This window comes from Stegodyphus dumicola, chromosome 6 (genome assembly GCF_044657685.1).
Source record: "Stegodyphus dumicola isolate Sdum_Otavi_A_Nest chromosome 6, ASM4465768v1".
Lineage (NCBI taxonomy): Eukaryota > Metazoa > Arthropoda > Arachnida > Araneae > Eresidae > Stegodyphus > Stegodyphus dumicola.
This window is the reverse complement of record NC_140773.1, coordinates 89,660,698-89,676,026: the sequence shown is the minus strand read 5'-3', so window position 1 is coordinate 89,676,026 and position 15,329 is coordinate 89,660,698. Positions and strand designations below refer to the sequence as shown.

At 34.5% G+C, this 15,329-nt stretch overlaps 1 protein-coding gene across 1 annotated transcript in view; it reads right to left on the bottom strand.

Moving 5' to 3' along the window:
* Positions 1 to 15,329, bottom strand: part of LOC118203833 (uncharacterized) — a 35,871-nt gene that overhangs the window by 18,829 nt on the left and 1,713 nt on the right. The window contains exons 2-3 of the mRNA XM_085818661.1: positions 11,209 to 11,356; positions 5,585 to 5,715 (exon numbers count right to left, since the gene is read on the bottom strand). Coding sequence (XP_085674787.1) covers positions 5,585 to 5,715; positions 11,209 to 11,356 — 279 coding nt within the window. The remainder of the gene's footprint in view (positions 1 to 5,584; positions 5,716 to 11,208; positions 11,357 to 15,329) is intronic.

The window sequence follows — 15,329 nt, the reverse complement described above, 5'->3', positions numbered from 1 at the left end:
AGTACACAAAGTAGTTCAGCTCACCAGATTTAAAACCAAACAACCCATGCCGCTATTTCTGATACAACTTATGCAAACACCCAACATTGACAAAATCTACAGTGAAACACACCTAGGTATGTTCATCATTACAGTCGAAAAATACATCAACAAAAACATTACACCACAGTGCCACAACTGTCAACGCTTCAACCATTCATCGGATAATTGTTTCTTTCTACCTAGGTGTGTTAAATGCGCACAACAACATAAAACCACAGACTTCCCTACACAAGGAAAAATTGACAATCCCATCTGCGCAAATTGCCACAAAAATCATCCAGCTTCCTATCGCGGTTGCGAGAAATTCCCTAAAAACAGAAACACAAATAATTCACCAAATTACACTTTCACCCCAAACAACACCACTTCAAACACACCTACATACACACAAGGCAGAACATACGCACAAGTTACATCAAACAACACACAAGGCACCAGAAACCAGAATACTAACACTACATCCAACACGAACACTTTTACTGACATATTTTCCACGTTAAAAGAACTAAACAATATTTTCGGGAACAGCAATATCTTTAAATTGTTCTCCATTCTTAAAAATAATTAAGACCAACTAAAATCAGTGGATACACCTATGGAAAAACTATTAATTTTATTTAACATATGTGAGGAAGCAAACATCTTTAATTAGAGAGAAATAATAATAATAATAATAATAATAATAAATATTGAAAATCAATACACTGCTTGCATGAGGCCCCTCAGTTCTCTTACCAAAAATAACCACTTTCTCAACCATTGGCTACTACAATTCACCTGACCTGATGATTCTCCAGCCTTCTCTCCGCCCATCGACGTCGCCTTCTACTCTACACCTCATCGCATCGACCTGTTTCCTGAGAAATAGCCTCCAATTTCTTCTCCCCAAGTGCATGTATCACCAACTCACTATCGACTGGACTCTATGCCATATTTTCTGCTTACGGACATTTTTTCTGCCTATTGTCACTCTGCCGGAACGCACCTATGGATCCAACGTTCGAAAAGAGACTCAGCATCGATAGGGATAGGACTCTTCAGTCCAGGAGCCCTTCGAAAGGAGCCTATAGGTTCATGGATGATATAAACAAATAAAAGTTTGTCGTTTGGGGGGGAAACAGTTACATATAAAACTGTAGCTGCTCCATATCTTGCAACCAAAGTTTTGAGTCAGTTAGCGATTGATGAAGGAACTTGAACTTTCAAAAGGCAAAGAATATAGTTTTAAGAGATTTTTATGTTGATGATATGTTAACTGGTGTAAAAGATAGTTCGGAAGGTATTGCATTGATAGACGAATTGCAACAACTGCTAAAAAGGGGTGGCTTTGAGCTTCACAAATGGTCGACAAGTGAACCGTCATTGTTAAAAACCTCTGACTTAACAAACACAGATAGTGACAATATTCCTCGTGTAATAGAAGATAAAACATTGAAAGTTCTGGGATCGGAATGGCATTCGGACTATGATGAATTCAAATGTAATGTCGGTGTAATAGAGTATCAAAGTGTTCCGACTAAAAAGATTATTTTGTCATTCGTAGCAAAGTTATTCGATCCATTGGGGTGGATATCTTCGTTTGTAATTCTCGCTAAAATGATCCTTCAGCAATTGTGGAAATTACAATTATCATGGGATGATCCTGTAACAGAAGATATTGATCGAAATTGGAGAAATCTATGTAGAGAAGTTAAACTTTTGAATTCTATAAATATACTAAGGAAAATTCTGCTACCTTATTATTTTTTATGTGAACTTCACGGATTTTGTGGTGCGTTTGAAAGGGGTTATACAGCAGTTATTTACATCAAAACTTGCAATAACTCTGACATTAATGTTAAACTTGTAACAGCTAAAACTCGTGTAGCACTATTAAAATCTATTACGATTCCAAGACTAGAATTATGTGCAGCAGTTTTATTGGCACGCTTGAATCAGTCTGTAAAAGCTGCATTAGTTATACATTTTGATTTCGTGCAAGCTTGGAGTGATTCACAAATCGTGTTGTCATGGCTAATGTCAGATCCTAAAAAAGGTAAGTATTCGTATCCAATAGAGTTTCTGAAGTACAATCCATCTTACCACCTGAGAACTGGAGTCATGTTGATGGAAAAGAAAATCCAGCTGATTGTTATTTCCTGCAGAACTATTATCTCATCAATTGTGGGGAAATGGTCCTTCTTGGTTAAAGTGCAGTGAGATTGCCTTGTCTAAAAATATTCTTATAGATGAAGAGGCATTACCAGATGCACGTAAAACAGTCTCATTTGTAGTTTCTGAACCTGTACAGGAACTTGCTATTATATCAAATATATCTTCATTTCCAAAGTTACAACGCATATTTGCTTGCATATTAAGATTCATATCGAATTCTAAAGTAGCATATCTAGAAAGAAATACGTCTTTTTTATCTAGTAATGAAATTCGAGCTGCAACTTTCTGTATTGTCCGAATAATACAGCGATTTCACTTTTTTAAAGAAATTCAATGTTTGGAGTTGGGAAAGTACTTACCTACAAACAGCAACCTCCTTAGCTTGTGTCCAATTTTAGATGACAACAAAGTGTTACGTGTAAGAGGAAGACTGAAAAATTCGCAACTATCAGAAAATGAAAAACAGCCAATCTTATTACCTTCAAAACACAATCTGACAGAAATCATAATTAGACACTTTCATGTCAAATATCTGCATGCAGCACCGGAACTTCTATCTTTAATTAGACAGCAATTTTGGATCATAGCTGCTAGATCTGCTATCCGAAAAGTAGTAAGATCTTGTATCACGTGTTGCAAACATAGAGCTAAAACTGCAAGTCAAATAATGGCTGATCTACCGGAATCTAGAGTAACACAATTGCGACCATTTCATAGAACTGGAATAGATTTTTCTGGACCGTTCATGATTAAACATCGTGCAGAACGTGGACAAAAATCATTTAAATGTTACGTATGCTTATTTGTGTGTTTTGTAATCAAGGCAGTACATCTTGAAGTGGTAGAAGATTTGTCAAGGCATTTTTAAGAGCATTGAAACGATTTATTACAAAAAGAGGGAAACCATTTGAGATTTATAGTGACTTCGGTACTAACTTTAAAGGTGCAGACAAAAAAATCAGGAAAATGATTTTTGCAATGTAAGCAAAATCAAGAAATTCATAAATTTTGTCTTTACAGGAAATAAAATGGATATTCAACCCGCCATCATCCCCCCATTTTGGTATACGTATTTACGTATAGTATAACGTAAAAATATACGTAAATATCTAGTAATTGCCACTGGACACTTTTTATGATATTTTTACGTTCAACTTGCACGTTTTTTATACGAAAGGCCATTCGTAAATTGCACGTATTTTTCTCATGCAATTTACGAATGCATGCTGCCTGGGTATGAGCCGCCGCTTTATATTCACTTTCAAATGCTAAAGTGCGAGTGGGAAGACATTTCCACAAAAGTCCCGATTCGTTGGCATTGCAAATTTGTTCAAAAGATAGCTCTTCTTTTAAAACAAATTCTTCAAATTCATGGTGGAAATCGTCGGCTCCTTGTTGGTCACCACTAAGTTTCTCCCCATGAAGTCCAATTTCTCGAATTCATGTCACTGCTTAAAACGAGTCAACGAGCCAGAAGACGCATCAAAAGTTCCTTTCAGGCCTAACAACTCCAAAAAGGTTTTTGCCTTGGCCGCAATGATAGGACCATTTACAGGAGTACCCTCTTTTCGGACTTGAACTATCCACTCTGTCAATACCGTGTCTAGCTCATCAAAGGTAGAACCCTTCATAATTTTTCGCGTTTTCATTGCGGAAGCACTGTCCGACATTGATGCAAAGTTCACCAGTTTGTCTTTTTGCTTTAGAATGTCACGCACTGTTGCTTCCGCGATTCCGTAATCCAATTCCATCTGCTGCCTTGTAGCGCCGTTTGCTACTTTGGAAATTAATTCTAGTTTTTGCGCAATCGTCAACACAACCTTCTTTCGTTTTCCTGACATTTTAAATCGGTAACGAAAAACACAAAACCAAAAAGCACAAGCACTGAACAAAATAAAAGATAAGAGATTAACTCCGACCGGTTCGCAAACACTATCAGGCTTAAACTAACAATGGCGAGTGGAGGAAGTGGACGTGTCAATAAGACGAGAGAGGGCGGTGGAGCGGGCAATGCAAAGGTAAGTAAGAAATTACTTACTCATCCGAGGGGAAGGTTCCGAGAAGGTCTGGGATATTTTTGCTATAAATAAGTACGATGTTACCAAATTGAACGTTTCGCTCAGTTTTGTGAAAATTTTTATTTTCTTTGCTTAACGCTTGTAAAAAAAAAAAAAAAAAAGAAGAAGAAGAAGAAGACTTTGTGCGGCAGGTGCGGATAATCGAGAGTTTACTGTATGTATATATTTTTCTGAGGCACCCTGTATGTCTGCTACCTATTGAATAATACTTATGTTTATTTGATAAACCTAACACTAATGTAGAATCATATTGTATTAGGTATTTTAAATTTTGTAACTGTATGCATGTTTATCTATTTTATTCTATTATATCCCAGAATGAATTATGTCGTAATGGATATTCTCATTTTAATATGTTACATTTATTATATTACAAATGCTACTTATGCAATTATGTTGTATTGAAATATAAATATTTCAACAAGGGGCAGGATGTTCCGTCCTATCCTATCTTGTAATATTCATCTCCCTGGAGGGTGCTGCGATGCCTTCCCTAACAGTTAGAACCTTTCTAGACCGCGAGCAGTGCGATTTTCACTTTTGGCTCCTTTGCCATGTTTTATAATAACCATCAGTGCTAACAAGTACGTGCAGCTCTGACCCTTGAAGCCCCTGTGCCTTTTCGTTGATGAATAAACTTTTATAATTCCTTACAGTCCGTCATTATTTCGACGGATCTCACTCTCTAACAGTAATGTTATTTCACAAATTTGGCTATTCATTGAGAAAGTGGATTTTGTCATATTTTTAAGATGCGAAACATGAAGAATCGTTATTGAGTGTTTTAGGCGCTTGTGCATTGTTGGCTGCCCCTTTTGCAACTCTGTCTGTTTACTTATTATTATATGTGTGTATTGCACATAATTAGAAAAGAGATATAATTGCAAAAAGCTAGAACAAGGGCTAGAAATCATTTCACAGCAGTCCTCTATTTTATAACAGAATAATGAGCAGTAAATGGCAAATATCTTGAATAAGGAGCTTTCTGCTTTATGTCTGTGGATGCGGGATGTCGGATTGCTACTTCACGCTGAAGTAATTTCGCAAGATATACACTATTGCTTGTTTTAGTACGATTACAGACATCTGAAAAATAGAGTTATTTAATCCTAGCCCTGAACGACCAGCTGGTTATTAAGTTTAAAAGGAACTTGTCCTTAATGCTTTATACACAGAGTTGACGATAAATAAAAAAATTAGAAAAAGAAGATAAATGAAAATAATTTCAAGCAGCCTCTTTAGTTAGTCTCCAAAACTTATTTTTTTGTAACATGAGTAAAAAAAAATTCCAGAATGAAAGTAAAACTTACCATGAGTTACTGTTTTATTACGGCACAAATTATGAATCAGTGATGTTACATTGTTGCTGGCTTCCGTAGATGAAAGAGCATTGCATGCTTCAGGGATTGCTGAGATACACGTTCTTGTCTCTTCTTCATGTCTGTAAAGGAAACAATATCAAATTACATTTAACATTTTGAGTAACAGGATTAAAAAATTACAATTTTATTGTTTTAATATTTTATAGTGCATGGAATTTGTTCCTGCATCTAATAAATACATAATAATGTATTTTCTCCCTACCTTCTGAGTGCCTTCGTAATGTAACTAGAAGCACGTCCGACGCGTAATCGGGGAGTCGAGACTTCGACTTCCGGCAAAGGAACTGATAATTTTTTAAGTTTCCTGACATCTAAGCTTCCAACTGACTCAACAAGTGGCGCCCGAACTAAAAGGTAGTGGACGATAATTCGTTGCTACCAAGATATAGCAATTAAGTCCCCTCACCAGCTCTTTAACAGGAGAAATATATAAAGTATTTCCTTCCTCCTTTTCATGTGCCTTCCTGGCGAAACTTGATGCACGTATGATGTGTGATCGAGACGTCCGGAGTTTGAATTTCGAAGAGAACATTGCACGTTTTTTATGTCTCGATAAACCCAATGACTTTACAGCATGAAGTTAATTTTTCTTTAACAGCTAATATCTAGGATCTCTGCCTGATAATAATAATTCAAAGGTTCAGCTTAGGAGAACGTTTAAAGCATATTAAGAAAATATTATATAGGTCGATTGATAAAAAAATTTCTCGAATCCAGATTCGAATCAAAATCAGGATGCTGAGAGGCACTTAATATTAACAATTTTTAATTAAAACTGAATTTGTGATCTGCATTTTAAACTTGAAACAGAAATTTAAAATTTCAGTTTTTAAAAATATGCGTATCATAACAAGATACAAAAGAAGTTTTTTAAATAAAGCAATTAAAATTAATAAAAATGCCAAAGAATCTTAAAGTTAATTTTTTCAATGCAACTTACCAAAATATATTTCAATATGTAAGTTGCACATGAGATGATACTTGCATTTAAAGCCTGCATTATTACCAGATAAGTAATGTGTTTTCGCTGTGTATGAAATAGTATGACAAAGACTTGCGAAGGTTTAAACAACCTTTTTATTGAACTTAACTTTTAACATAGAAGACACGACTTGTGCTACAGATGAAACCCCTACTTGTGACGATGTAATTTAATCAATGGCAGATACTTAAATTTGAAAGTTGATAGGAGCAATTTAAGAATACACGGTTAGATAAATAAGCTTTAAGCTGGCTCAACTAAATTTGCCGGCACTTCAGTTTAAAATACACTGATTCTGGTGAGGAATACGGAAAATTTCAAGTAAAGACCAAAATAATAATAATTGGTTAATTAACATAAGAACCAGTAATCATTTAAAGTTTTTATACCTTCAAGAAACTTTTTTAAATCAAAACAAATAAAGAAATAAAAAAATCAGTAAAAAAACAGATTACAAAGCACTTAACATGGAATGCTATATTCTTTCCCAAAACGTAAAAATAAAAAACTTATTTGTTTTAGGTTATCTTATTTTAAGAGTTTGAAAATTCACAAAATATGGAACCCTTTTAGGAAGATTTAAGAAAACAACAGATAATGTAGATTTGCGTTTAAGGAAACTAACATTTAAACTCTTTATAAGTTCAACCTAATTTACTTTTTAAAAGCTTTGATGCTTAGTGCAGTGAGCAGTGCTTCTCAGATTATTCTAATATTGGTATCGTAAGCAGGGTATCACTAATACTGCAGCAATTGCATGATGTTTAAGAAAAGTTTATGCTGGACGTCAATAAAATTAAACTATTCAATGTTTTGTGTTAAAATATTTAACGGTTCGGATTCGTAAAAGTCGAATAACGAGAAAAGTCATTCTAAGCCACAAAAACGCATTTTCTCACATCGAATATTTTCCAAGATTCGCGGATTCGAGGCATTGTGTGTCTTATCTTTAAAACGTATATCGCTTGCTCAGTGTGAAATTTTGTTAATTTTTTCCATTAAATATAGAACTTACACATATCATTCAAATATTTTAACTTATAGGTGACACAAACGCCCATTAAATGCTCTTTTTTTTGCGTTCTAACGTTTTTCTATTAATATTAAAACTATAGTCATATCTCACTTGGATAAACTATTATTCTTTTATGCTAAATATATTCTGAATGTGCTTCATAATATTCGTTAAAACGTGATGCTTTTAATTTTTAAATCTCAGCTTCGTGTTCTTAAAATTGTACATTTTATGCTGGACGTAAATAATTGTTATTTGTTATAGTCCATATATTTGTTATTCACTTAATTTTCATCATAGAAACCCATGGTATATAAAGCCGTTAGCTTTATATACCATGAATTAAGACCGTTATGGCCTAAATCATTAAGAAGTGAGAAGAGTTTCGGAGAAATTAGTTGGAAAGTGATGTTAGTGAAAAGAGTTTGGGAGAAATTATTTGGAAAGTGATGTTTGGGAACACATTTTAATGTAAACTGTGTAAACTTTAGCAAATTTTAATGTAAGAGGTTTTATTAATTCATTAACTGCTGTAAAGTTTTACTTATATTTCATGGTATTCTTTTGAAAATCGTCAAAATTACGAATGTTATATTTATTATCAAAAGAAACTTTGCATAAAAATGTTTATTTGAAAAAGGCATTTACACATACATTAAAAAAGATATAATTAATTTAAGAAAAATATTCATTTATTAATAACTAAATGCTTTATATTAAGATTAGGTCCCCGTCATCCGCTGTAAAATTTCAGATTTCAAAGTTAAATTTTGAAATAATAATTAAAAACTTATTTAAATACAGTATAATTTTTTCTTCATATGTTTTACTCATAAGTCTTCCTGTTTTTAAGAGTTTTGAAAATTTATGTTTATCTAAATCATTCATGTGATAGTCTTACAATGATAATGCGTATATATTGCTCTTGACAGAAATTCTGTTTTTCGTATTACAATTAGAAGCATTTTAATTTTTATTGTTTGATGAAATTAATGAATTTCATCAAACAATAAAAATTAATCATCAATGAATAAAAATTCATACAGATAATTATTAGCTCCGATGTCTCAATGCTTTATTAAAAGAAAGTTCTGAAAAACCGTAGGACATGCGGTTGAGTAGCATATGATTCACATCTGCAGAAAAACCACGGATATCGATTTCTTTATTGCATGCGTGTAACTATGATACAGCATGTGAAAAGAGATAGTTTCCTAAGAAGAGAAATTCTTTCATAGGAAACTTTCGATGGGAGGTCATTCATGTAAATGACATTTACTTTGCATATGGCCTTCGATGACTTTTTCTGTGGTAACGGCAAAATGAACAAAATTTATTGCACTCGGTTAATGTCATCCTTGTCGATCGTATTCAAAGAAACTTCGAAGAACATTGTCGCAGTAGTATATTAAATCTTGTTTAACCACATTGTACATAATACGACACTGGTTATCTGGTATAATCAAAAAAGCAATATGTAAAGTTTATTAATGAAATCGTCAAAAGTTTTTATGGAATTACACTAGATAATCATACTTATCTTGTTATATAACTTTATTTTTTATCGTAACAATTTTAGGCTCGTGATCTGTACCTTATATACAAAAATACTGGACTCTGATATATCTGAAAGGTTTTCATGGAAATAACTTCCACGTATATTCTTCAGGAATCGATGAGAGCAATTTACCTAACTGCTAAGCAATGAGAGTAAAAACTCAGAACAAAAGCATTCCTTACACTAAAACACAGAGGCATATAACTAAATCGACCCTAAACAGACCAATGCAGTGTCCATTTTGCTTGATGTAATTCGAAACTTGCTATATGTAATAATATATGAGTAATGGGAAAAAAATGCAACAAAAATCCTAGTTCAAATTTTGACCACCAATAGCTTTATTTAATCCCAACTTTTGTTCAATGTGCATTCCATTTGCGTCAATCACATGTCCAAATCGCGCTGTAACATGTTCAACAAAACAGGATTTCTTGGAGAACTGAAGCAGCATAGCGTGTTCTGCTTCCCTTGCTTCTTTTTAATTCAAAATGAGTCCGTATGCTTCTTCCATATATCTGACTTTTTCAAGAATCCCCATAACCAGAACTCGTAATGATTCAATTTCGCAGAACAAGGAGGCTAGGCCTTCCAAAAACTTCCCAAAATAACCGGATCATCTTCAAAGGGACCACAAAGCAGTTCTTTCACTTATCGTCCAATACGAGGTGTTGCACCATCTTGAATAAAGAACATTAGTCTCTAAACATTCTTGCTTTTGTAATACAAGATTGAGTAGCTGCTGGAGAAGTTTGCAGTAAGGGGCACTCGTAACAGAAGACTTCTCAGGGCTTTCAGGAATATTCCCCTCAAACAAAAGGAAGCCGAGGATGATGTCAGCAACAAAACTACACCATACAGCCTTGTTATTAGAATGCAGAGACTGTCCATGGACAGCGTTGAGACTTACAGCAGACTTACAGTAAAACGCACCTCGTCTGATAACAAAATAGTCTAACGCCATAAATTGTCAACAGCTTTTTCACTAAAACCTAGCAAGCAAAATCAGTTCGCTGACGCAGTTCTTGAGGGCGAAAGGTTTACAGCAAATGGATTTTGTATGCATAATTACTTGGATTGCAGAACCTTTCATGCTACAGACTAAGCATTTGTCAAAAAATATGTGGAACACGACGCTGTGTTAACCATTGCGACAACGAGTTGTTCTGTAATTTACTTCAAAATCTGCTGCCGTTCTCTTCCTGGAAGCACACTCAACTGCTCAGCCTCTTCAAATTTAGTGATCATCATTTTCAAACTATTCTTCGACGTAATTCATTTCTGGAAGCATTTCAAAGGTCGATATTCTTGCTGTTTACCTAGACTACTTCTGAAGTTTCGATAAAAGAACTTAACCATTAAAACTCGATTTTTCTTTTCTACAGCCATTATGAAGTATGATTTTGCATCCTTTGCTATTCGTATTTTAATCTGCATCATGTTCTATGTACACATAAAGAACGCGTTCTAAAAGTGGCTGCAATTTGAAGTATTTTTTATCGTAGTTTTCTTTACCAAGTTCAACGAAATGCGTCAATCAGAACGGGCTTTACACGACTAGTTAAGGTCATTTTAATTATTACTACCTCATACTTTTATAACTCAATTTCGAGCATTATAAGTAACATATTATATTTTAACCTAACAAAATGGATAAAGTAACAAAATGGAATTAGTAAATGGACTGAAAACGCATTTGGTTCCTTAATAAATGTGCATGAACTTTGTTTCCAGTCTTTAACTGCGTAAAGAGTCTTCTGGATTATCTGAAACTAACTGTTATGATTAATGGTTCCACTCCTATGGATACGCTACAGGGATTTTTCTGCATTTCTAATCGTGTACTACTTAAGTAGAGACATGTTTACAGCGTACACATGACTCGCCTTTTAAATAAATTAAGTCTTCTTGCGTTTAGTTTTTGTAAGTATTCTTGAGTTAGTGTTTAGTTTATTAAAACGGCGTTTTCTATTATTAATATCATAAAAAATACTTACTTGCATACTATATTTAACTGATTCTCCGTTTCAGCGTACATGACTGATAAACTAGCGCCAAGCATTTCTATGTTCTTATAGCACGAAGAATACTCTCTAAATGCACACTTGACAGTTTCATTCCTGTAGTCTGTTGCAGCACTTGCAGCTGTAGAAATATAATTTTACTAGTAAATTTTTCTCAAGAAATTTTCTTATATCAAAATTCAACTATATATGGGAAGTTATGTTGATAATATATTTATAATGATAAGATCAATTAAACTTCTAGAAATTTTAGTTCAGAACATTTGTCCTAAATAATGGTTATATACTAAATCTGACATCGTATAAGATAAAAGTCTGCACAAAATTCAAATCTGCTATCATCATATATAATCTATGTTATAAAAAATACAAAGTCCTTCCAGTTAACGGGCACCAGCCACCATAATGTTCTTCAAAGCGCCATTGTAGTAGTTTATTTCCACCGCATTACGATCAGTTGTGTGATGGTAATATTTATAACATTTAATGTGTGCAAGGCCGAAGCTATGGGCGATGCCGAATTTGTAAAATGATATTTTTGATATATTTAAACCTAAACAGTTTACTGCATATACGGAGAGTACAACAGTTTCATTCTGCCCAAATGTTCAAAAAGATCTGCTTCTGCTTAAAAAATCTGAAAATTTCAGAAATTCGGCATTGATTGTACAGATTGTACAGTAACTAAAGATTGTACAGATTATATGCGTTAAATATGAAACAGTTGTTCTTTCATGAAGATTTATGTATCGTTAGGGTTGCCGCAATCTAGTTAGATTTCGCGCCAATGTTTATGTTTAGCCTTAACTGGTTCCCCGTTAACAGAATAGTATACAATATATACTGCTGACCATTAAAATTGCTACACCAGCAAGGAAAGCAAAAGCAGAAACCTATTTATCGTGCATATGGCAGTATAATAGAAGGGAGACTTAAATTAGTTTGTAAGTGATTTTGGATCCCTATCGCGCAGAGTTCAATACATAGAGCTGCTACCTCTGGCACTAATGACGGCTCTATCTAATCTATCTGGGCATTGAGTAGAGTAATCGTTTGAACAGAGCTTAAATGACAGGTACGGGTACTTCATTCCATGCAGCTTCAACTCTGTATCAGAGGTTATCAGTTGTAGCCGCTAGTAAGTGGTCGCGTGCTGATCTCTCGACAATCTATCATAAATGTTGTTCATTGAATGAAAGATCTAGAGAACATGCCGTCCAGCATGACAGTCGAATAACCTCTGTATTGAAGAAGGTCAGGACAGCTCGAGCAACAGGTAGCCGTGCATTATCTTCTTCAAAGATTGTGTTACGCAAGCCTTGAAAATAAGACACAGCCATGGGACTTAACACGTCCGAAATGTAATGGGGGATGTCCACATTTCTAGCTATGCGAACAAAAGGTGACTGAGATGTATACGCATAGCACCACATACAAACAAGCCAGTACAATGATGACGAATGCACGTTGGCAACGTTCGTTCTCTTTGGTATCCCCACACGCATACGTGCGTCATGATGCTGTACTCAGAACCTAGATTCGTTTGAAAAGACAACGTGGTGCTACTCCTGTGTCCAGTGTCGTCGTTCGTCGCACCACTATAGGTGCGCCTAAAGTCTGCTGCAGCATCAAAAGAACCTATCAAAGCATCAAATAACAATAATCGCCGTGGCTCTACAGACATCGTTGCAATGTCTTCGCCAAATTCGTAACTCAACGTCGCCAAATTCGTAACTCAGGGTACGTGACATTGCTCTATGATCCTTCAAGGCTGAGAGGCCTTGTCTGTCCTCTCGAGTGTTAGTGACTCGCCTGGCGTTCAGTATGGCCATGCCTGAGATTCTGCCTGGTGTTCAGTATGGTCCTTCCGAATCTATCGATTCCATATTCTACTGATAGTCATGGGATCCCGACCAACACGATCAGCAATGTTTTGGCACGATAAGCCACTGTCCTGCCGCTGTTGAATTCCAAAACATGCTGGTAGGTGCCTTTTATTCTTAACGAGTCATAACAAGACCTTATAAGGGATTTTCCCCTCCTTTCTGTATGTCTACGGGGCGTAACTGGGAGTATTCTCGCGCATTTTTCACGTTCCTGCATCGATATAACTTATAACCTTTACCATTCAAATTATGTTTTTAAATGAGAAACCCGATGTGCACTCTTCCCATATATATACAGTACAGATGGTGTTACTCTTACGTACTTTGTGCGCATGCGCTGAAATGCTAATCATTTGCAGAACCCAGTATGTAGTACCTTTCAGGCAAAGCTGGTGTTTGTTGCGTACTGTCTTTCATTGGTGTAACGAGTTTAATGACCACCAGTGTATTGTTTAAACACTGCATTTCAGTATAAAACTTAACTGTTCGTGGCTTGGATTGTAGAAACTTTGATACTCTACACGATAAAATACTTAACACACTATCTCAATATTCAGTTTCAAAAGTATCACGAAAATTTTTCGTTTCCTCTGTAAAATTAAAATCGTGAATTTTACGCCCCTCACAACTGAAAATTAGTTATGTATTAAGTCACATTTCATAATTGCCTATTTTACTAATATTTTAATACATTATTTAATTGAAGCAAACACACGAGGACTAGATGATTACCTAAATCCAAATTTCGACCGATAGCAATCTGGAGGGGTTAAATGCGCACTGATAAACAAAAAACAAGTTAAAATTTTAAATTAAATCTGTATTTCATGAATTTAAATGTCAAAAATATGTTTAACATTCTTATTCCTAGCATTAAATATTATTTTGATTAATTTGAAATAACTCATTTTATACTTCAGAAATACTCCTGAATTAATCTGTGTCTTGGGCATTTTACTATAAGTAAAAAAGATGGATTTTAAAAGATAATTAGACTTCTCTAACTAATATGTAGACTAAAAACATAAAATCAGTCTTATGTAACTAAACCATTTGTTCCAATTTTAGAGGTATAGCTCGGAGAATTAGTTATTAATGCTTCATTATCTCATTTTAATTGTACTTCTATTACAATAACAGGACTTACATGACATTGAAAAAGCTGGCCTTGAATAACATTTAAACTGATAGAAAACTACAGGAGTATTTTATGGTTAGTCTGTGTTAGTTGAGTACGACAAGGCACACGAGGGCTGTCTGCCTAAGTGGAGGAATGCCTTCATGTAAAAATTTCTAAGGAAATATCTCTTAAATAATAATATAACTTTAAACTATACAAATAGGTTCTAATTGGTATAGTTACGGTAGAAGTATAGTCTTAAGCTGCTACATTTATATCCTATTATCCTACTATTATATGTTAATTTTTTTTTCTATCTGCAGAGTAGTACGCATAATCTTAGCTCTTTTCTTATTTTAAATGGAAGAATTAAGGCCAAATTAATTTAAAATTAAATTATCATTCATTCTTTTGGATAGCTTAATACATATTTTAAAAGTACAAATATACATAACTGTAATTTTATTTAATATTCTGGTAGTACCTGACTGCACTTGTTACACATAAAAGGTCTTTCTCCTTACCGATTTAAAGGTGAAAGGAAATTTTTGCTAAAGAATTTTTTTTACAACGTATTTATCAAACACATATTTACTACAACTTTATTAAACAAATATCTACTACGCATTAAACAAATACACTCATGTCCATAAATTAAGGATAATTCGGAGTCACGCGTAAATCGAACTCTAAAATAAATATATCACCTGTAAAAAATCACTACACACATCTTCAAGAATCATATGCAAATTTCAGGAAGTAACCAGATGACACCGATGGTACGTCACAATGACGAGAGTGTAAGAGAGTGATATATAAAGAATACAGGCAAAGAAGTAAAATTGTTCGCAGGCGCTTTATAAGCATTTCAGTGCAATAACCGAATAGTTATGACACAAAGGACGCATTTGGATGATTTTTTACGTAGTAGAATTATCGGCCGTCTGGAATGTGGGCGTACCCAACTGGAAGTATCAGACGAACTTGGAATTGCCCAGAGTGTCATCTCCAGGCTTTGGCAACGATTCCAAGATGATGGTAATGTGAGTACACGTTACAGCACAAGTCGCCCCAGAGTTACAACGCCG